The sequence below is a fragment of the Stomoxys calcitrans genome, chromosome 3 (assembly GCF_963082655.1).
Source record: "Stomoxys calcitrans chromosome 3, idStoCalc2.1, whole genome shotgun sequence".
NCBI lineage: Eukaryota > Metazoa > Arthropoda > Insecta > Diptera > Muscidae > Stomoxys > Stomoxys calcitrans.
In genome coordinates, this window is record NC_081554.1 from 51,686,042 (window position 1) to 51,708,055 (window position 22,014).

Genomic DNA, 22,014 nt, shown 5'->3' on the forward strand with positions numbered 1-22,014 from the left:
TGAAACACCGCTTGCTGTTCCTCAGTCCATTTTCAGTGTTTACCCTTCTTTAAGAGTGACGTCAGAGGATGTGCGGTCGTGGCAAACTCAGGGACGAATCGTCTGTACCACGAGACTATGCCCAGGAATCGTCTCAACTCTTTTAGGGTCGTGGGCGCTTTCATCTCTTGTATTGCAGCCACCTGGTCTGGATCGGTGTGTATGCCCTGTCCGCTGAAGACGTGTTCAAGGTACTTCGTTTCTCGCTTAAAAAACACGAATTTTTCGGGATTAATGCGCTGATTGGCCGCCCAAAGTCGGCGGAAAACTTCTTGTAAGTTCCAAAGTGCTCCTCCAGTGTCTTTCCCATGGCAATAATCTCGACTAAGTCGGCGAACAAGGGTTCGAGCTCAGGCCCGATAACACTGTCGAGGGTCTGTTGAAACGCTGCGGGCGCAGAATGTAGGCCAAATGGCATTACTCGTCATTGGAATAAGCCATGCACCGCGACAGTAAACGCCGTATATTTCTTGATTATGCGAATCGTAACGTAATTTCGAATGGTGAGCTCTACTGTGAGATTATGTCGAACTTTTTTTTTTGCCTCAAAATGCAACAGCTTGATTTGCATGACATGTGGTTTCAACAAGACGGTGCCACATGGCACATAGGTACGCATAACAATGGACCAATTGAGAGGCGAGTTCGGTGAACATTTTACATCATTTTCGGCACCGGTCAATTGGCCGGCTAGATTGGGCGATTTAACGCTTATAGACTATTTTTTGTGGGGCTGTGTTAAAGCTTATGTCTATACAGACAAGCCCGCTTCAATTGATGCATTGGAAGACAACATTGAAGCATTTATTCATGTGGCACCGACTGAATTGTTGGAAAGAGCATACCAAAACTAATCTAGTCATTCCGTTTGTAACACCTCGACATATTGCTCTATATATTTTTGATCGTCTCGATATTCTGAGTCGATTTAGGACAGGGAGTTGTTTTAGGCCAGTCGACATCCTTCGTATATTTGGCCCAGATCGGTTTAGATTTCGATATAGCCGCCATATAGACCGATCTCTCGATTTGAGGTCTTCGGTCCATAAAAGGTGCATTCATTGTCCGATTTCGCCCAAATATGGGACAGTAAGTTAAGTTAAGCCCCTCGACATGTTTCTTCAATTTGGCTTAGATCGGGCCAAATATTGATATAGCTGTCATATAGACCGATCTCTCGATTTAAGGTCTTGGGCCCATAAAAGGCGCATTTATTGTCCGATTTCGCCGAAAATTGGGACAGTGAGTTGTGTTGGGCCCTTAGACATTATTTTTTAATTTGGCCCAGATCGGTCTAAATTTTGATATATCTGCCATATAGACCGATCTCTCGATTTAAGGTCTTGGGCTCATAAAAGACGCATTCAGTGTCCGATGTGGTCGAAATTTGGGACAGCGAGTTAAGTTGAGCCCCTCGACATCTTTCGTCAATTTGGCCCAGATCGGTCCAGATTTGTATATATCTGCCATATAGACCGATCTCTCGATTTATAGTCTTGGGCCCATAAAAGGCTCATTTTTTGACCGATTTCACCGAATTTTTGGACAGTGAGTTGTGTTAGGCCCTCTGACATTCTTCTTCAATTTGGCTCAGATCGGTTAAGATTTGGATATAGCTGCCATATAGACTGATATCTCGATTTAAGCCTTTGGGCCCACAAAAGGCGCCCATAAAAGGCACAGTTATAATCCGATTTAGCTCAAATTTGACACAATAACTTATATTGGGCTTTTCCACATCCATGTCGTAGATAGTTCAGATCGGTCTATATATGGATATGGCTACCAAAAAGACCAATATTTTGTTCTACAAAATTGAACAATGACTTGTACTTATTAGACCTCTCAATATCGGTGTTAAAATTGGTCCAAATCGAACCATATTTCGATATAGCTACATTGGGGATACAAATTATGCATTTTTCACCGGATTATGACAAAAGGTGGTTTACATATATCCGCGAGGTGGTGGGTATCCAAAGTTCGGCCCGGCCTTTATACTTGTTTTTTTTTTTTTGAAATTTTAATAAAACTTCGATTCTTTATGAGAATGTTTTAAAATGTGATAACCAAACATTTTTCGCAATTTTGGCGAAAATAGGTTTTCGGCAAAAATTTCATCGAAATTTGACATTCATACCAAATTTCCTCAAAATTTTATTTTTCAAGAAAAATTCACGAAAATTAGGTTTTTTGTTAAACATCTGCTGTAGAATTTGTTATCAATAAAAAATATTAATCTCTTCGAAAAAATTACTTGGAAAAAAGCTTGCTTTCAATAATTTTTGTTTTGGGGCGAATTAAAACAGTTTTATTGGGAAAATGTATTTCATTGGTGCAGATCAAAAAAAAAAAAAAAATTGAAAATAGCAGTTATCATTTTAAATGGCCCCTAAGAACTTGCCTAGTTAATTGCTATTAACTTAAAATATTAGCACAATTGTAGATGTCGTGGATAAAATGGATGGGGGATTTACTTTCTTCACTGCCTAATGATTGCAAATGTCCATAGTAGGAGCCACAGTATGAATTGCTTAGCCAGAATAATAAATTGAATATTTGTTTTGGTTTTGGTTTTTTTTTTTGTTTAATTTCAAGTTTCACTTGTTTTTGCACTAAAACAAAAAAAAAACTTCGAGGAAAAAAACTTAGGCCATTTGGGCGATGTATAAATACTGCATTTTGGTAGAATTTTAACAAACAGTTCTTTTCTGCTTTCACATAAACATGAAATTGTTCGCTTTTTTGACTGTGCTTTCTCTCGCCATAATGGCCGTTAGTGCCGGCGGCTATGGAGGTGGAGTTGGTGGTGGTGGATTTGGCGGCCGCGGAGGTGGACTTGGCGGTCGCGGAGGTGGACTTGGCGGTGGAGCAGGAATTGCCAATGCCCAGGCTTCTTCTTCCGCTGTGGCTAGTGGTGGTGGTCATGGTGGTGGTATTGGATCCGCTCAAGCTTCCTCCTCTGCCATTGCTCAAGCTGGTGGTGGTGGCGGATTCGGCGGTGGCGGTTTCGGCAAAGGTGGAAAGGGAGGTTACGGTCGTTAAATAGCACAATTCCTTTGCTAAGCCCCTTATTGAGACCAAACATCAGGAAAAATAAATCAAACCTCAAATTTAAACAAAACAAAAAAAAAAAAAAATCTCCATGTTTTATTATCTGATATCTATTGGGTTTGCTAAAACAGAAGCTGCATTAAAAATTATCAATGCTAATTTCATTAGCTTGAATAAAACCAGTTAGGCACAACTGTTTCATAAAACAAAACCAAAAACACATCTAGTTTGCAGATGAATATATTTTTACTTATTCTTTATCTTTACTAAACATTAGTCAAGATTTGCTAATATGAGCTAATCCTGTTGGAAATACAAGTAGGTGGGCAAATGTCGTGAAAACTCTAGGATTTGGGCCCTATAGATCTTCAGAGAGAATGTTCACTAAAGGGGGCAACTCAAGCAGGTATATGGTCTACCCGACTTTGGAAAATTGCAAATTTTGCCCATGAACAATCCACTAAGGAACAGGGCCAAACTTCTCATATATCAATGAGTGCAGTGCGATTTAAGTTTTTTTTTTAAGCTCAATGATAAGGAACCTCCTTTTTATAGCCGAGTCCGAACGGCGTGTGACACCTCTTTAGAGAGAAGTTTTACATGGCATAGTACCTCACAAATGTTGCCAGCATTAGGAGGGGAAAACCAACGCTGAAAATTTTTTCTGATGGCCGCGCCAGGATTCGAACCCAGGCTTTCAGCGTCTTAGGCGGACATACTAACCCCTGCGCTACGGTGACCCCGATATATCCATAAACAAAATATGGTTGCCCAAAAAGTAATTGCGGATTTTTCCGCAATTACTTTTTGGGCAACCCAATATTAAACAGGGAAAAAGTGGTGAAAATGGTCTAACTTTAAGTCGATCTAAGGTAAAAGCTGGTATTTAACAGGAGTTATAAGGTAGCCTCGGTGCCACCTGGTTCCTTGGGAGGGGAGAATGGGTTTTGCTAAACAGGAAAATTAACTTCAAACTATAAATTTTGAAAAGGGCAAAGATGTTTAAATTATACATATAGTCAAGTCAAGGCTATAATCCTATATGGGATATATAGCTGTTTGATGGACGACGACACTTCTACCTTATGTTTAAACTCAAACGGATCTAAAGAATGACCGGTTTGTGCACTGCGGCAATATTAAGGAAGACGTTTTCGGATCTACAGATTTGATTGCTACTTTTTAGGGCTATGGATACGATTTTTCCCTTTTATAGTTCGGCCAGAGAGAACAACTCGTAAGGAAAGGCAAAATTCGGGCCGACTTTATAAAACCCTACACCAACCCTATAGGTACAAAGTGGCAGGTATGTCAAATTCTGAACCAATTTTGAGGGACTTCGCTGGACTTGTTTTCAGATCGGTTATTAAACAATATATCACATTTCCAGCAAATATGTTCAACGAACATATATATGGGAACTATATCTAATTCTGAACGATTTTGAGCAAACTTCTCAGATACTATGGCAGTCGTCCAGGAAAGCGTTGTGTTGTGCAAAATATAAATGCGCTTGATGTGGCTCTAGAAATTAAAATCGGGCCGTATATATATTACTATATATATACTAGACGGACCCGCTCCGCTGCGCCTTCTTTAACTCTCTAATATCTTTTTAGGGTGGGGACACTTCGCCCTGAATGTAGATATCGAATTCGTGCTACTGTAGCCTGTGTCCGCCTATGAAGCTGAACGCCTGCGTTCGAATTCTGACGGAACTTCGGACAAAATTAAAAGCGGTGGTTATCCCCTCTTAATGTTGACGACATTTCCGAGGTACTATGCCCTGCATGGTCTTTTAAAAAATTTTCCCCAAAGCGGTGTCCCACTGCGGGATGCCGTTCGGACTCAGCTATAAAAAAAGGTCCCTTATCACTGAGTTTAAACTTGAATCGGAAAGCACTCATTGATGTGTACGGTATTGTCCCTCCTCGATTCCTGGTGGTAATGTTCTCATTAGGGGAGGGATGACACCTCAGACATTTCGACTCAAATATTGATATCAAATTCGTGCTGCACTTCCAAATCCCTTTAATTTGAGCCCCATATTGCCATGACCGGTAAATATGAACCATTTGGAGGGTGTTTTGGAGCTGGGGCGGCCACCGGCACTTTGCACTGAAAATAGATATCAAATTCGTTCTTTAATCCCAACAGAAATGCAGTTCTGTTTAGGGAGTGCTTTAGGGCGTACCCCAAAATACTTGGCTCCAAAATTAGATATCAAATTCGTTTTCTACTCTCAAATACCTTTCATTTAAGTCGCATATTGTCATAATGGGTCAAATAACCCATTTGACGTATCTTTGGGAGAAAAAAGCGCCCCTAGACTTGAACTCAAATTTTAATGTCATATTCGTAATCTACTCCCTAATACCTTTCATTTGAGTCCCATATAGCCATGGTCGGCTAATATGCCCATTTGGGGGTATATGGGAGTGGGCAACCTCCCATTACTTGGACCTAATGTTTTATGACATATTTGTAATCTACTGCCTGATACTTTTCATTTGAGTCCCATATTGACATGAACTTCGAGTACCCGCTGGGTACTTGGATCTAAAATGTTAATACCATATTAGTTTTCTGGTCTCCAATAACTTTCATTTGATACCCTTATTGTGCCCATCGGACCACATTCGTATATGGGTGGTGTTTTTTTGGGTAAGGGGGAGCGTCCGCCTCCACCCGATATCTAAAAATTATACAGCTTATGTTTCCGTACACAATCTATGAACATTTTAAGAAAATCGGTTCAGCCAAGTATCATATAGTCATAATGGGTCTAATGGCGTATTTGATGGGTGGCGTGACCCCCTGTACTTCGATCTGATTTTGTATGCCAGATTCATATTTAACGGGCTCAAATTAAAGGGATTTGGAAGTGCAGCACGAATTTGATATCCATATTTACCCTTAGGAAAAACATTACCACCAGGAACCGAGAAGGGGCAAATTCTCACACATCAATGAGTGCTTTGCTATTCAAGTTTAAACTCAATGATAAGGGACCGTTTTTTATAGCCGAGTCCGAACGGCGTCCCGCAATGCGACACCTATTTGGGGAAAATTTTTTAAATTACCATGCATGAGATTGTAGCTCGCAAATGTCGGCAACATTAAGAGGGGATAAACACGGCTTTGACCGATATTTTCGCCAGGATTCGAACGCATATAAACCAATCCCTCGATGTAAGGTCTTGGGTCCATAAAAGGCGCATTTGTTGACCGATTTCGCCGAAATTGCGGACAGTCAGTTGTGTTAGGGCCTTTGATATCATTCTTCAATGTGAGCCAGATTGGTCAAGATTTAAATATAGCTGCCACTTAGACCGATCTCTCTCGACTTAAGGTCATGGGCCCATAAACGGCGCATTTACTGTCGGATGTCGCCGAAATTGCAGACAGTGAGTTATTTTAGGGCCTTCGACATCCCTCTTCAATTTGGCCCAGATCGATTCAGATTTGGATATAGCTGTCACATAGACCAATCTCTCGATTTATAGTCTTGGCCCCATAAAAGCCGCATTTATAATCCGTTTTCGCAAAAGTTCAACACAGTGACTTATGTTGGGCTTTTCGACATCCATGTAGTATATATTGGGTTGTCCAAAAAGTAATTGCGGATTTTTCATATAGCCGGCGTTGACAAATTTTTTCACAGCTTGTGACTCTGTAATTGCATTCTTTCTTCTGTCAGTTATCAGCTGTTACTTTAGCTTGCTTTAGAAAAAAAGTGTAAAAAAAGAATATTTGATTAAAGTTCATTCTAAGTTTTATTAAAAATGCATTTACTTTCTTTTAAAAAATCCGCAATTACTTTTTGGGCAACCCAATAGTTCAGATCGGTCTATATTTGGATACATCTACCAAAAATATCAATATTTTTCTTCTACCAGATTGAAAAATTACTTGTACCTATTAGACCATTCAATGCTCGTGCCGAATTTGGGCCAAATCGGACCATATTTCGATATACCAGCTAAGGGGGCATAAATGCATTTTTTATCTGACTATGACGAAAGGTATGCAAATTTTGCCCATGAACATTCTACTAAGGAACAGAGGCAAACTTCTCACATATCAATGAGTGCAGTCCGATTCAAGTTAAAGCTCAATGATAAGGGGCTTCCTTTTTTAGCCGAGTCCGAACGACGTTCCGCAGTGCGACACGTCTGTGGAGAGAAGTTTTTAGTCATAGGCGGACATGCTAACCTCTGCGCTACGGTGGCCTCCGTAAAGGTAGTTTACATATATACCCGAGATGGTGGGTGTCCAACGTTGGGCCCGGACGAACTTAACGCCATTTAACGTGTTTTTATCATAGATCCTTGTTTTGCTTTTAAGGCATACCTGGAAAAAAACTTCATAAATTCGATCCATGGTATAAGGTATATAAACTTAGTACCCTTTTACTTATTTTTATATAATAGATTCCATATGAACTTAATTTGTTCATTTCATTTTAGAACCTAAGTCATATAACTGGATTCATTCGAAAGCAGAACGCCCTACTTTGGACGCCGTGTTGGTACGGGTTATCATTAACCGAGCGCCATTATATTTAGTATTTTCCTTATTGGGATCGAAAGGAATTTTTTTTTTTCGGGACACTCTAATATCCATAGCAGGAGCAACAATATAAATGGTTTAGTCAGAATAATATATATTATTTTATTTAATTTTATTTATTTTTTTTTTATTTCAAGTTTCACTAGTTTTTGCATTTAAATATTCGAGCAAAAAAAAAAAATGTTGGTCATATGGATGATATATAAATACTGCATTTTTATAGAATTTTAACTAATAGTTCTTTTCTGCTTTCACATAAACATGAAATTGTTCGGTTTTTTGACTGTGCTTTCTCTTGCCATAATGGCCGTTAGTGCCGGAAAATATGGAGGTGGTCCTGGTGGAGCCAGTCTTGGTGGACTTGGCGGTGGAGCAGGAGTTGCCAATGCCCAAGCCACATCTTCGGCTGTGGCTAGTGGTGGTGGTCACGGTGGTGGTGTTGGAACCGCTCAAGCTTCCGCTTCTGCTACAGCTCAAGCTGTAGGTGGTGGTGGTGGTATCGGTGGTGGCCTTGGCGGTGGCAAAGGTAGTAAGGGAGGTTACCACGGATAAATTGGAAAATATCTTTGCTATGCCACCTTATGGAGATCAAACTTCAGCGAAAAAATAAACCAAACTTTGAAAATAAATCAAACCAAAAGAAAGTTGTTTTTATTTTTATACTCTCCACCATAGGGTGGGAAGTATACTTACTTCCATCATTCCGATTGTAACATCTCGAAATATTGATATAAGACCCCATAAGGTATGTATATTCTTGATCGTCTTGACATTTTAAGTCGATGTAAACATGTGCGTGTGTCTGTCACTCCAGCTGTCCGTCCGTCTGTCTGGCAGAAGCACGTTAACTTGAAATTTTGCTTAAATACTTCTTACTATTGGGTTGCCCAAAAAGTAATTGCGGATTTTTTAAAAGAAAGTAAATGCATTTTTAATAAAACTTAGGATGAACTTTTTTTACACTTTTTTTCTAAAGCAAGCTAAAAGTAACAGCTGATAACTGCAATTACAGAGTCACAAGCTGTGAAAAAATTTTTCAACGCCGACTATATGAAAAATCCGCAATTACTTTTTGGGCAACCCAATAATTTAGATCAATTCTTTGGCACCCAGTTGTACGTTTTGAGTTGACCAAATAGAGTCCTATTACCTTCAATAAATAAAGTATTGTCCCGAATATAATGATTTAAGATCCCATCTTCCCCGATTATACTTCATGAGCCTCAAGAGGGCGAAGGTTTTATCCGCTGAATACCAAAGTCATCCTATGTTTAGTTTGAATCGGTCAATGAATTGATATATGCCGCATATAAACCAATCTATCAATCTTAGGTTAGGTTGTAAAGAGGGTGCAGATATTAATCCGCTCCATGCCACTATGGACATACACCTAAGCCAGTAATAGGCTGGTTGTGCGCTCTAAAAACTATAAAAACAACCCCGAAAAATAAAATTTTAAGCTAGGAATTCCGTGCTACTTACAAAATCCTTAATTGTTTTCAATACTACTCCCCTAAGTTGGTTCTTGTCTGGTATTGTGTCTTCACCAAAGTGCCGATATCTGTTAGACGCGAAAGCCGGGCAATGACAAAGGAAATGCTCCAACATCTCATCATCTTCCCCGCATGCTCTGTACATGCTATCACTTGCTCGTAGTCCTATGTGTGCTGTTATGAGCTATACTGACCTCCTTCTTATTTCCTTTCAGTAATAGCCTCGTCTTCTCACGATCTGGATCCCCCCGTAGGATTTTCGCCGTCCTACCGACCGTTTCGCCGTTCCAAAATGTTGCATGCGCATCCGTCGCCCTCTCCCTTAACTCGGACTGCGTCGACCCAAAAGGCTACGGGTTAAACAAGTTTATTGAAGGCTGTCCTCTGGGCTTCACCGCCAAATTGTCTGCCCTTTCATTTCCCCTTACTGCGTTATGGCCCGGCACCCAAACGATGCGGCCATTCTCAGAGAAGGCGTTAATCTCCTTCTTACACTGCAAGACCGTTCGGGACCTTACCCTCCTGGTTGTTATTGCCTTACGGCAATTTTACTGTCGGTAAAGATGTTCACAGTCGATGTCTTCGCGTTGGCACCATATTACTTCATGCATTCCGTGATCGCCCGGATCTCCGCCTGCAGGGATCAGGCAGTCTAAAACAGATCTCAGTCCCTGGGTTCTCAAAGTAGACCCCCAGGCCCACTCTTTCCTCTACCTTTGATCCATCCGTGTAACATGATCTTCCAGATGGCAATACTAGGGTTCCGTCAATCCAAGACTGTGCCGATGGCAGCATTGCCTCGCATTCGACTTCTAGGTTCATCTCAGGTATCCGATCGGAAACCTATTCCCTTCCTTCCAGGTTTCCTATCGTCGCCTCGATTATACCACGATGGTATGAGCTTCTCTACCAATCTTACTTCTTAAGCCTCTTGAGGATGCAACTTATATCCGATTTAGCACTATGACATCTGCCATGTCCTTCAAGATCTTGAAAAGAGCGATCCATGATGGAGGGAACATAAAATTTGGCCCCGCAGAACTTAGCACGCTTTAACTTATTTATGATCTGGTATCTATAGGGTTGATGAATACAAAAGCAGCATTAGAAATTAACAATGCTAAATTCATTAGCTTTAATCAAACCAGTTAGGCACAACTGGCCAGAAAAATCTAGTTTGGCGATGAAGATATTATTTTACACTTTATATGAATATAAAATAAGATTTGCTAATAAAAGCTGATTTTAATGGAAATATAGGGTGATTTTTTTTTAAACTATAAGAAAGTTTATCAAAAAAAAAAAAAAAAAACACATCAAATTAAAAATCGCCTTAATGGTCCATCCGCTTGGTCCAATTTTGGCATAATCTCTCCAACATTTCGGCCGGTATCTCACGAATAAATCTTTGAATGTTGTCTCCCAATGCGTCAATTGAAGGGGGCTTGATTGTATAGACCTGAGCTTTAACATAGCCTTGCAATGAATAGTCTTAAAGCGTTAAATCGCACGATCTTGGCGGCCAATTGACCGGTCCCCAATGTGAAATAAAATATTTAAACTCGCCTCTCATCAAGTCCAAGTGGCATGCGGAAGCGTCTTATTGAAACTATATGTCATGGAAATCAAGCTCCTGCATTTTGGACAATAAAAAAGTTGCGCTCACCATTCAAAGTTATGTTACGATTCACATTATCTTTGAAGAAGTACGGTCCAATGATGCCACCAGCCCATAAACCGCACCAAACAGTGACTTTTCTGGATGCATTGGTAGCTCTTGTAATGCTTCTAGCTGATCTTCACTCCAAAAATCGACAATTCTGCTTATTTACGTACCCTTTGAGCCAAAAATGGAAGAAGCACGCTATAAACTTTCTTAACAGAGCACGCATTTTGATAATAAAATTCAAAAATTTGCAAGCATTGTTCGTATGTAAGACGATTTATGGTTAAATTATAGACCAAACTGACGATGATTGACAGAAAAATAAAACACAAAACGTGCGTGAGCTGTTTAATACAGTGTTGCCAAAAAGATAATAGCTAAAAAATCACCCTTTAAAATATTCAGTGGTAGAGCTGTACCAGATCTGTTACTGACAAATCGCCAACAAAAGTTAATTATGTCCCATTATCGCCTCTAGCGCTGTACCAAATCTCTTCAGATCTGTTATCGCCAAATTGCAACCAAAAACTAATGATGTCCCATTATCGCCTCTATCGGTGTTAGATAGTTCATTTACAGTGGCCCAACTTCTAGATTTCCTGAGTCTATAACTGGCCCGAGGAATCCCACCACTCCCGTCTGTGGGCCTCGCTGCCTACTCTGGTCTGCAATGTTTTGCTTTAGGTATTCGTTCAGTTGGTATAATTCAAGCGAGTTCTGCGTTTATGATATCTCAGAAATTCAGCTATACGCCATGACCGCCTGTGATACTTAATATCATGGTTCAAATTCTGGAGAGAAAGTAAACAAATGTAGCTGTGGCTGTTCGTTATTTGTGAGTTCCTCAGCTATAAAGCCTTTTCAGTTATGGGTGGCTGCCCCACCCGCTGAACCCCTACCAAAATGGTAATATAAGAGGTTCGTGGCTATATGGGGTTCAAATGAAAGGTAGTACTTGGGAGAAAATTTCGAATATGAAATTAAAATTTGTCTTAAAGCATGGAAGTGGCGCTATACCCCTAATGTCGACCCAAATAGGTTAACTAACCAATCTTAACAATGTGGGTATCCAATGTTGGATATCTTATATATAAAAATCAATTTGTGTTTGTTGTTTGTGTGTTGCTTATAGACCCATAAACGGCTGAACCGATTTTCTTGAAATTTTCACTGATGGTGCATAATGATCCCATGGTGAAAATAGGGTACTACATTTTTCGATATCTGAAGGGCGGGCGGACCTTCCCCCTTACCTTAATTTTCAGAAACGCCAGATCTCGGAGATTGGTTGTGCGATTTAAGCGAAATTTTGGGTGCTCTCTTATAGTAACCTAAAAATAAAAAAATAAAAAAAAATTGATAGCCAAATTTCGGATGGGTTACCTAAGGGGGGCGGCCCACACCAAAACCTACCAAATATATATATACACCAATCACGACAATATGGGACTCAAATGAAAGGTATTTAAGATTGATGGTGCATAATGATCCCGTGGTGAAAATAGGGTACTAAATTTTTTTAATCTGAAGGGGGAGCGGACCCTTTCCCTTACCCTAATTTTCAGAAACGCCAGATGTCGGAGATTGGTTGTGCGATTTAAGCGAAATTTTGGGTGCTCTCTTATAGTAACCTAAAAATAAAAAAATAAAAAAAAAAATTGATATCCAAACTTCGGATGGGTTACCTAGGCGGGGCGCCCCACACCAAAACCTACCAAATATATATATACACCAATCACGACAATATGGGACTCAAATGAAAGGTATTTAGGATAAGAAAACGTATCTGATATCCAATTGTCGGACCAAGAAACAAAGGAACAGTAAAAACGGACCACCCTCTCCAACGTTGACAAACCACGCAAACGAAATAAGGACCATGATTTGCAAATCTCCACCTGAAAAGTCCATACCCTTTATGTAGAAGGTGCAGCATACGCGCTGGCGGATGTATTAGAGAAGTACAAGGCAGATGTTACCGCCTTACAGGAAGTGCGATAGACTGGGAATGGCGTTACTACAACACCAAACGGTGATGAACTATACTATAGCTGCTATAACACGAGGTATGATTTTGTGGTTAGTCGGAGACTGAATCACCTTGTCTCCAGGTTTACTCAGGTGGATGAGAGGCCAGCCACAATCCGCATAAAAGCCAAATTCTTCTACATTCGCCTTATTTGTGCTCATGCCCCAACGGAAGACAAGGACGAGCAGACCAAGGATATTTTCTACGAGCGCCTAGAGAGAGAATATTAACCCTGCCCCGCCCATGATATTAAAATCGTTCTGGGAGATTTTAATGCAAAGATAGGGAAGGAAGACATTTTTGGTCCAACAACCGGAAAGTTTAGCCTCCACGAGATAACGTCCAGTAATGGGTTCAGCCTGATAGATTTCGCCGAGGCAAAAAAACGGTAGTTAGTAGCACCAGATTTCAACATAAAAATATTCACAAAGCCACATGTCTGTAACCCGATCAAAACACGAGAAACCAAATTGACCATGTAGTGATAGATGGAAGGCATTAATCCAACGTGTTTGATGTACGATCGATCCGTGGAGCGAATAAAGATTCGAATCATTGCCTTGTTGCAGCAAAGGTTCGCACCCGCTTGAACATGGCGTGGAAAGTACGATCTGACGCTGCATGGAAGCTGGACATTGAAAAGCTGCAAACACAACAGATGGCAACGGCATACTCCACTCGACAGACCCAACTGCTGGATGAAAGCACTCCTTGTTGCGATGATATATTGGCGCAGGGGCAAACTATTACGAAATCCGTACCGTATCCGTACCGGAAGCCTTCTCCAAGAAACCCCTGGTACGACCAAGAGTGTCGCGATGCTACTGAAGCCAAGAATGCGGCATATAGAGCAACCCTGCAATCAGTAGCAACGCGCCAGATGATGGAGAGGTATCGGGAGAAAAGAAGAGAGGAGAAATGTCTATTCCGCAGAAAGAAAAGGAAATGGAAAGAGGTGATTGCGAGCGAATTGAGATGTACAGGAGTCAGAATGAAGTCCGGAAATGCTTCCAAAGAATTAAACATCAAACCGATGGCTTTGGTGCAGCAAAAACATTCTCCTGCAGAGACAAAGAAGGAAATCTGGTAACTGACACAGATAGCATGCTGAGAATATGGAAAGAACATTTTACAAAATTGCTAGTGTCCGACGTTGGCGGCGAGGAGGATTCCGCAGAACCAATCAATGATGATGGGGTTGAATGTTAACCTCCTAGTCAGAATGAGGTCCAAGTAGCACTGATCCGACTAAAGAACAACAAGACACCAGTAGCCGACGGGTTACCCGTTGAACTATTTCAGACCGGAGGCGACACGCTGATAATATATATATATCAGCTTATCTGCGGAATCTGGCTAGAAGAACGCATACCTGATGATTGGAACCTCAGCATACTATGTCCGGTACACAAGAAAGAAGACAAGGCGGAATGTGCCAACTACATAGGAATAAGTCACCTCCCCATCGCATACAAGATACTCTCGAGGGTACTATGCGGCTTTAGACCAGGTAAATGCACCCTGGACCAGATATTCACACTGCGCCAAATCCTGGAAAAGATCCGAGAAGGACAAATCAACACCTACCATCTCTTTGTTGACTTCAAAGCCCCCTTCGATACTCCTCCACGATCGAAGGTATTTCAAGCCATGTCTGAGTTTGGTATCCTTGCAAAATTAATAAGACTCTGCAGGATGACACTTGCTGATGCGCTTTCCACAGTAAGAATAGGAAAGAATCTCTCCGAACCATTTAATACCAAACGAGGTTTCAGACAAGGAGACAGCCTATCGTGTGATCTCTTTAATATCCTGCCTGGAGAAGATTATACGAGATGCAGATGTGAATAGATATAGCACACTAATCACAAGAGAAGACATGCTACTCGCCTATGGCGACGACATCGATATCATAGGTCGGTCACCGGGAGTAGTAACTGCAGCCTTTGAAAGAATCGTAATGAGAGAGTCAGTGAAAATGGGTCTGGCAGTAAATGGAGATAAGACGAAATGGATGGTTTCAACTCCCAAAAAGCCTTGTACAACCGAGCAGATAAAGAAAATGGAGAAAGTTGGGAACCACAACTTTGAGATAGTCAGTAGCTTTATCCACCTAGGCACCGCCGTAAGCGAAACGAATGATACCAGTTTTGAGAATAACACTGACAAACGGGTGCTACTTTGGACTTGGTAAGCAGTTTAGAAACAAGGTCACCTCTCGACAGACGAAGATTATACTATACAAGACACTGATACTACCCATGTTGTTATATGGTTCTGAGGCATGAGTACTTGTGAAAGCAGATTATGCAGTGCTTGGAGTATTTGAGAGAAAGATTCTTCGTAAAATATATGGACCAGTTTGGGTTAATCGAGAATATAGGCGACGTATGAACCACGACCTGTATGACGACGATAGCATAGTTGCACGCATTAAAATACAACGGCTGCGTTGGCTAGGTCATGTTGTCAGAATGGATGAAGAAGCTTCAGCAAAGAAATCTTTTGAAGGCAAACACGGTGGTATACGCAAACGGGGAAGAACAAAAGTCCGATGAAAAGATCAAGTTGTGGGAGACACCTCGAAACTTGGTGTCAGAGATTTTAGAATGAGCGCAGAAGATCGAGGATCGATTTTTGCGTAAAAGGTACAGATTAGAAACAAGTCCACCTGTCGACAGGCGAAGATTATACTATACAAGACACTGATACTACCGTGTTGTTATATGGTTCTGAGGCATGAGTGCTTGTGAAAGCAGATGATGCAGTGCTTGGAGTATTTGAGAGAAATATTCTTCGTAAAATATATGGGCCAGTTTGTGTTAATGGAGAATATAGGCGACGTATGAACCACGAGGTGTATGACGACGATAGCATAGTTACACGCATCAAAATTCAGCGGTTGCGTTGGTCATGTTGTCGGAATGGATGAAGAAGCTCCAGCAAAGAAGTCTTTTGAAGGTGAAACTTGGTGTCAGATATTTTATGAGCGCAGAAGATCTAGGCGCTTGAAAGGCTATTCTACGTTCGGCTAGTGGAACATATGTTCTGTCATAGCCAATTAAAAAGAAAAAAAGAGTCTTAATCTCAATTGGAAAGACCAGTTTTACTTGAAGTCTGGGGGCGAACTGCGCATTGCATCTGGTTCATTTAAATTTTTATACCCTCCATGTGGGGTATACTAATTTCGTCATTCTGTTTGCAACTACCCGAAATATTCGTCTGAGACCCCATAAAGTATATATATTCTTGATCGTCGCGACATTTTATGTCGATCTAGCCATGTCCGTCCGTCCGTCCGCCTGTCTGTCGAAAGCACGCTAACTTCCGAAGGAGTAAAGCTAGCCGCTTGAAATTTTGCACAAATACTTCTTATTGGTGTAGGTCGGTTGGTATTGTAAATGGGCCATATCGGTTCATGTTTTGATATAGCTGCCATATAAACCGATCTGGGGTCTTGACTTCTTGAGCCTCTAGAGTGCGCAATTCTTATCCGATTGGAATGCATTTTTGCACGAAGTGTTTTGTTATGATATCCAACAACTGTGCCAAGTATGGTTCAAATCGGTTCATAACCTGATATAGCTCTCATGTAAACAGATCTGGGGACTTGACTTCTTGAGCTTCTAGAGGGCGCAATTCCTATCCGATTTGGCTGAAATTTTGCATGACGTATTTTATTTTTACTTTCAACAACTGTGTCAAATAAGGTTTAAATCGGTTCATAACCTGAAATAGCTGCCATATAAACCGATTTGGGATCTTGACTTCTTGAGCCTCTAGAGGTCGCAATTATTATCCGATTTGCCTGAAATTTTGTACTACGGATCCTCTCATGACCATCAACATACGTGTTTATTATGATCTGAATCGGTCTATAGCCCGATACAGCTCCCATATAAATCGTTCTCCCTATTTTACTTCTTGAGCCCCCAAAGGGCGCAATTCTTATTCGAATTGGCTGACATTTTACACAGTTCTCCAACATGTAATTTAATTGTGGTCCAAGCCGGACCATATCTTGATATCGCTCTAATAGCAGAGCAAGTCTTTTCTTATATCGTTTTTTGCCTAAGAAGAGATGCCGGGAAAAAAACTCGACAAATACGATCCATGGTGGAGGGTATGTAAGATTCGGCCGGGCCGAACTTAGGACGCTTTTACTTGTTGCGTAATATTAGTAGGTAGTACCTTTTACGAGATACAGATATTTCTCTTTAAGAAGCGAAATGAACTCGCGTACGCAAAAACCCAGCGAATACCTCAGCTAGTTCTAGTTCAAGTTTTTTTTCTATTTATTTCCTTATTATCTTACTAACAAATCTTAAACAATATTTACAACAGCTTGGAGAAGTAGTAACAAACAAAAAAACTTAACCCGAACAGTGGCTACAGAATTTGCCTTAGAATTGGCAACGGCCCTTCCACCTCCATTTCCTTTGCTTTGGGCAACAGCAGACGAGGATGCTGAAGCTTGTAGCAGCACCACCTCCACGACCACCAGCTCCTCCAGCCTTAACAGTGGCAACTGAAGCCGCATTAGCATTGGCCTTGGCAACACCGCCACCAGCGCGTGGGGGATTGGCGCACACGCAGACAACAAGTAGTGCCAGAACCACCAAATAATCTCATGATGAATTGATTAGATGTTTAATCGAGATAGGACGTATTAAAACTGATATTGACTCAAATCTTTACGAAACTTTTATACTTAGACAAACAACAACTGGTCAAAAGAACAGGTCAACAAGCAATAGAACATCGTATGAACTCACTTACCCCCATCTCAAATCGGAGAATAATTAGCATTTTAGTGACAGCCAAGAGTAGAGAACTCTGAAAAAAAAACATTTAAGTGAAAAAAGTAATTTTATTATTTATTAATTCTATAATCGTTTTTATTGTGAATGGTAGGTAGTAGGGGAAAAATCTGGTTGCCTCTAATTATGAAATTTTTTTCTGCCACTTTTTTACTAGTTATTAGTATTTGACCTGAGACTTAAGCATATACAAATACAATATATTTAATAAAAAATAAAACAAGTTCCATTTACTATGAGAATGATCATAACAATATGAGGAAAAGATATAAAAAACCATGAGAAATTATTATACATCATAAATAAAATAATGTTAAGAAAAAAAGGAGTACCATTTTTTTAACCAACTTGAGCTTCGATATCTTCAATGACAATAAATTTTATAAAAATTTTAAAACCGAGCAGAGGGGAGAGGAATTGTGTGCTGATTGTGGTTATGCGATATTCAAATGAACTGTAATTCAGAGTAGAGTGTGACTCTATCATCAGACTCCCCCAAAACAAATGTAGACCGATCGAGGCCAGCTATATGGCAAACAAATAAAAGGCAATTGGGGCAGAGTACGAATATGATATTCCAATTCCAAGTGTCTAGCGGAGCAAATTATCTAGGAGGTGGATCCGATTCCCTGCTGTGGCAAAGTTCCAGTGGCCTTTGCCGAAGAAAGTATTTCGGATTCGTGTTAGGCTCAAAATTAGGTTGGTGCACCTTATAAAGAGAATTTTCACCCAAAACCCAGCAAAAACTTGACTTTACAAGTACATGCCATTATTGTTGGCATGTAAAATAATAGATAACTCATTATCTTTAGATTTACTAGCTGCTAAAATATAACGAGTTATCCACAGGATTATCATCTGTGTTACCGTCAGTACAAATGTCATTACATACAACATTCGATGAAGCTAAAAAATAAGCACTTATTTGTAAAAATAGAAAAAAAAAAATCATTATTATAACCTTGGTATTGAAAACAAGTAAAAGCGTGCCAAGTTCGGCCGGGCCGAATCTTATATACCCTCCGTATTGCATTTGTCGAGCTCTTGCCACAGTATCTCTTTTTAGGCAAACAAAGGATAAAAGAAAAGAATTGCTATGTTATTGGAACAATATCAAGTTATGGTTCATTTCGGACCATAATTCAACTGAATATTGGACACCATAGTAAAAGTCATTGTTTATTAAATGGTTGCCCAAAAAGTAATTGCGAATTTTTCATATAGTCGGCGTTGACAAATTTTTTCAACGGCTTGTGACTCTGTAATTGCATTCTTTCTTCTGCCAGTTGTCAGCTGTTACTTTTAGCTTGCTTTAGAAAAAAAGTGCGCGAAATTTTGTTTACATTTGTTTGTTTGGCGTCAATTTTAATATGGAGCCCACAAAGGAGCATTTTCGTCATATTTTATTTTTTAATTCCGTAAAGGAAAAAACGCGGAGCAGGTTGCAAAAAAGTTACGAGATGTGTATGGTGATAAAGCCTTAAAAGGAAGACAATGTCAAACTTGGTTTCGCAAATTCCGTTCTGGAGATTTTTCACCTAAAGATGAGCCACTTTCAGGTCGGCCAAATGAAGTTGATGATGACCAAATCAAAGCATTAATCGAATTAATTCGGATGTTTACTGTGAACAATTGAACAAATTGAATACAGCCATCAAGGAGAAGCGACCAGAATTGTTCAATCGTAAAGGTGTCATATTCCACCAGGACAACGCTAGACCGCACACATCTTTGGTCACTCGCCAAAAACTGAGTGAGCTTGGCTGGGAACTTTTGATGCATCCACCACATAGCCCTGACCTTGCACCATCAGACTACCATTTATTTGGATCTTTGCAGAACTCCTTAAATGGTAAAACTTTCGGCAATGATGAGGCTATAAAATCGCACTTGGTTCAGTTTTTTGCAGATAAAGGCCAGAAGTTCTATGAGCGTGGAATACTAAATTTGCCAGGAAGATGGCAAAAGGTTATCGAACAAAATTGCAATTATATATTTGATTAAAGTTCATTCTAAGTTTTATTAAAAATGCATTTAATTTTTTTTTTAAATCCGCAATTACTTTTTGGGCTACCCAATAGTAAGAATTGCGCACTTTAGGAGCTGAAGAAGTAAAATAGGGGGAGATCTGTTTATAGGGGAGCTGCATTAGGCTATAAACCGAGCCGAGAAACCGAAGCCGCTACACAAAATTTCATCTAAATCGAATAATAATTACGTTCTCTAGTGGCTCGAGAACTCAAGACCCCAGATCGGTTTATATGGCAGCTATATCAGGTTATGAACCGATTTGAACCATTCTTAATGCAGTGGTTGGAAGTCAAAACAAAACACCCCATACAAAAATTCACCCAAATCGGATAATAATTGCGTCCTCTAGTGGCTCAAGAAGTCAAGACCCCAGATCGGTTTATATGGCAGCTATATCAGGTTATGGATTAATTTGGACCATTCTTAATGCAGTTGTTGGAAGTCATAACAAAACACGTCATGCAATATTTCAACCAAATCGGAAAGGAATTGCTTTCTATAGAGGCTCAAGAAGTCAAGACCCCAGATCGGTTTATATGGCAGCTATATCAGGTTATGGACCGATTTCTACTATTCTCAGCACAGTTGTTGGTAGTCATAACAAAACACCTCAGCCAAATCGGATAGAAATTGCACCCTGTAGAGGCTCAAGAAGTCAAGATCCCAGATCGGTTTATATTCCAGCTATATCAGGTAATGGACCGATTTCAACTATTCTTAGCACAATTGTTGAAAGTCATGATGAAACACCTCACGCAAAATTTCAGCCAAATCGGATAAGAATTGCGCGCTCTAGTGACTCAAGAAGTCAAGATCCCAGATCGGTTTATATGGCAGATATGTCAGGTTGTGGACAGATTTGAACTATTCTTAGCACAATTGTTGGAAGTCCAAATAAAACACCTCACGCAAAATTTCAGCCAAATCGGATAAGAATTGTTCCTTCTAGCGGCTCAAAAATCAAGATCCCAGATCGGTTTATATAGCAGCTATATCAAAACGTGGACCGATATAGCCTATTTACACTCCTAACCGACCTACACTAATAAGAAGTATTTGTGCAAAATTTCAAGCGGCTAGGTTTACTCCTTCGAAAGTTAACCGGCTTATGACAGAAAGACGGACGGACGGACAGACATGGCTAGTTCGACTTAAAATGTCATGACGATCAAGAATATATATACTTTATGGGGTCTTAGACGAATATTTCAAGGAGTAACAAACAGAATGACGCAATTAGTATACCCCCATGCTATGGTGGAGGGTATAAAAATGCCATTAAGAAACTACGGGCAAAATTATCGCATACCCATGAGGGCTGTCCGTTACAAAGTTAAGCTCAGTGATAAGGGATATCTATTTTATTGGAGAGTCCAAATGGCTTGCCGCAAAGCGACTCCCCTTAGTAGCACTAGGAGGGAAATACTGCGGCGTTATTAATATAAAAAATATTTGTTAATTTTTTTTACCTCCCCACAAATCCGTTGATTGTTCCGCATGCTGTGGGCGTAAGTTTAAAGAAGCAAAAAAATTTAAAAATCGTTTTGTTGGTCCGAGATTTGAACTCGGGAATTTTGTATTATAAATCTTCTGATGCACGTTCTGTGCCACAAAATTACTGAAAGGCGCGAACATGTTTGAGTCTAAGTAGTTATTTTTTAGCAACGTTCAAATAAGATAATATGTCATTATTTTTTGACAACTTGTATGCTTAGGCATAAATACCTATTTTTGAACTATTGGTATGCTTGTGCGTAAGGACTTTGCTCCTAGGACATCGCCATGAAAAAGTAATTAGAAATGATGCCTTAAAATAAGCAGTTCTTGATTTTTGAATGAGCTTAACTTTCTGGTTATTTGGTAATGAGAGTTTTTGCTGGGAATTTCTACATTTGATTTATAACACCTCGAAATATTTATCTTCGACCCTTGATCTCAATCCTGCGAAAATTCTTAATCAATCTTGCCATATCCGTTCGTTCAACCGTTAGTCGCATGAAATTTTGCAAAATTAGTGCATAGTGTCCGTTTTAGCTGATGTTTTTATACCCTCCACCATAGGATGGAGGTATACTAATTTCGTCATTCTGTTTGTAACTCCTCGAAATATTCGTCTAAGACCCCACAAAGTGTATATATTCTTGATCGTCATGACATTTTAAGTTGATCTAGCCATGTCCGCCTATCTGTCTGTCGAAAGCACGCTAACCATCGAAAGAGTAAAGCTAGCCGCTCGCTTGATATTTTGCACAAATACTTCTTATCAGTGTAGGTCAGTTGGGATTGTAAATGGGCCATATGGGTCCATGT

The 22,014-nt window shown here is 40.1% G+C and overlaps 2 protein-coding genes across 2 annotated transcripts; both read left to right on the plus strand.

Annotated features, from left to right (window-relative positions):
• The first annotated feature begins 2,742 nt into the window (after nt 1–2,742).
• On the plus strand, nt 2,743–3,173 carry LOC106085805 (ctenidin-1). Its single transcript, XM_013250217.2, has one exon. The coding sequence runs from the start codon at nt 2,767–2,769 to the stop codon at nt 3,082–3,084; it is 318 nt and encodes a 105-aa protein (XP_013105671.1). The 5' UTR covers nt 2,743–2,766; the 3' UTR covers nt 3,085–3,173.
• Nucleotides 3,174–7,968: 4,795 nt separating this feature from the next.
• On the plus strand, nt 7,969–17,385 carry LOC131996034 (ctenidin-1-like). Its single transcript, XM_059365455.1, has 2 exons — nt 7,969–8,191; nt 17,198–17,385. Exons 1-2 carry the CDS (start codon nt 7,969–7,971, stop codon nt 17,383–17,385), a joined length of 411 nt encoding a protein of 136 aa, XP_059221438.1.
• The last annotated feature ends 4,629 nt before the right edge of the window (nt 17,386–22,014 follow it).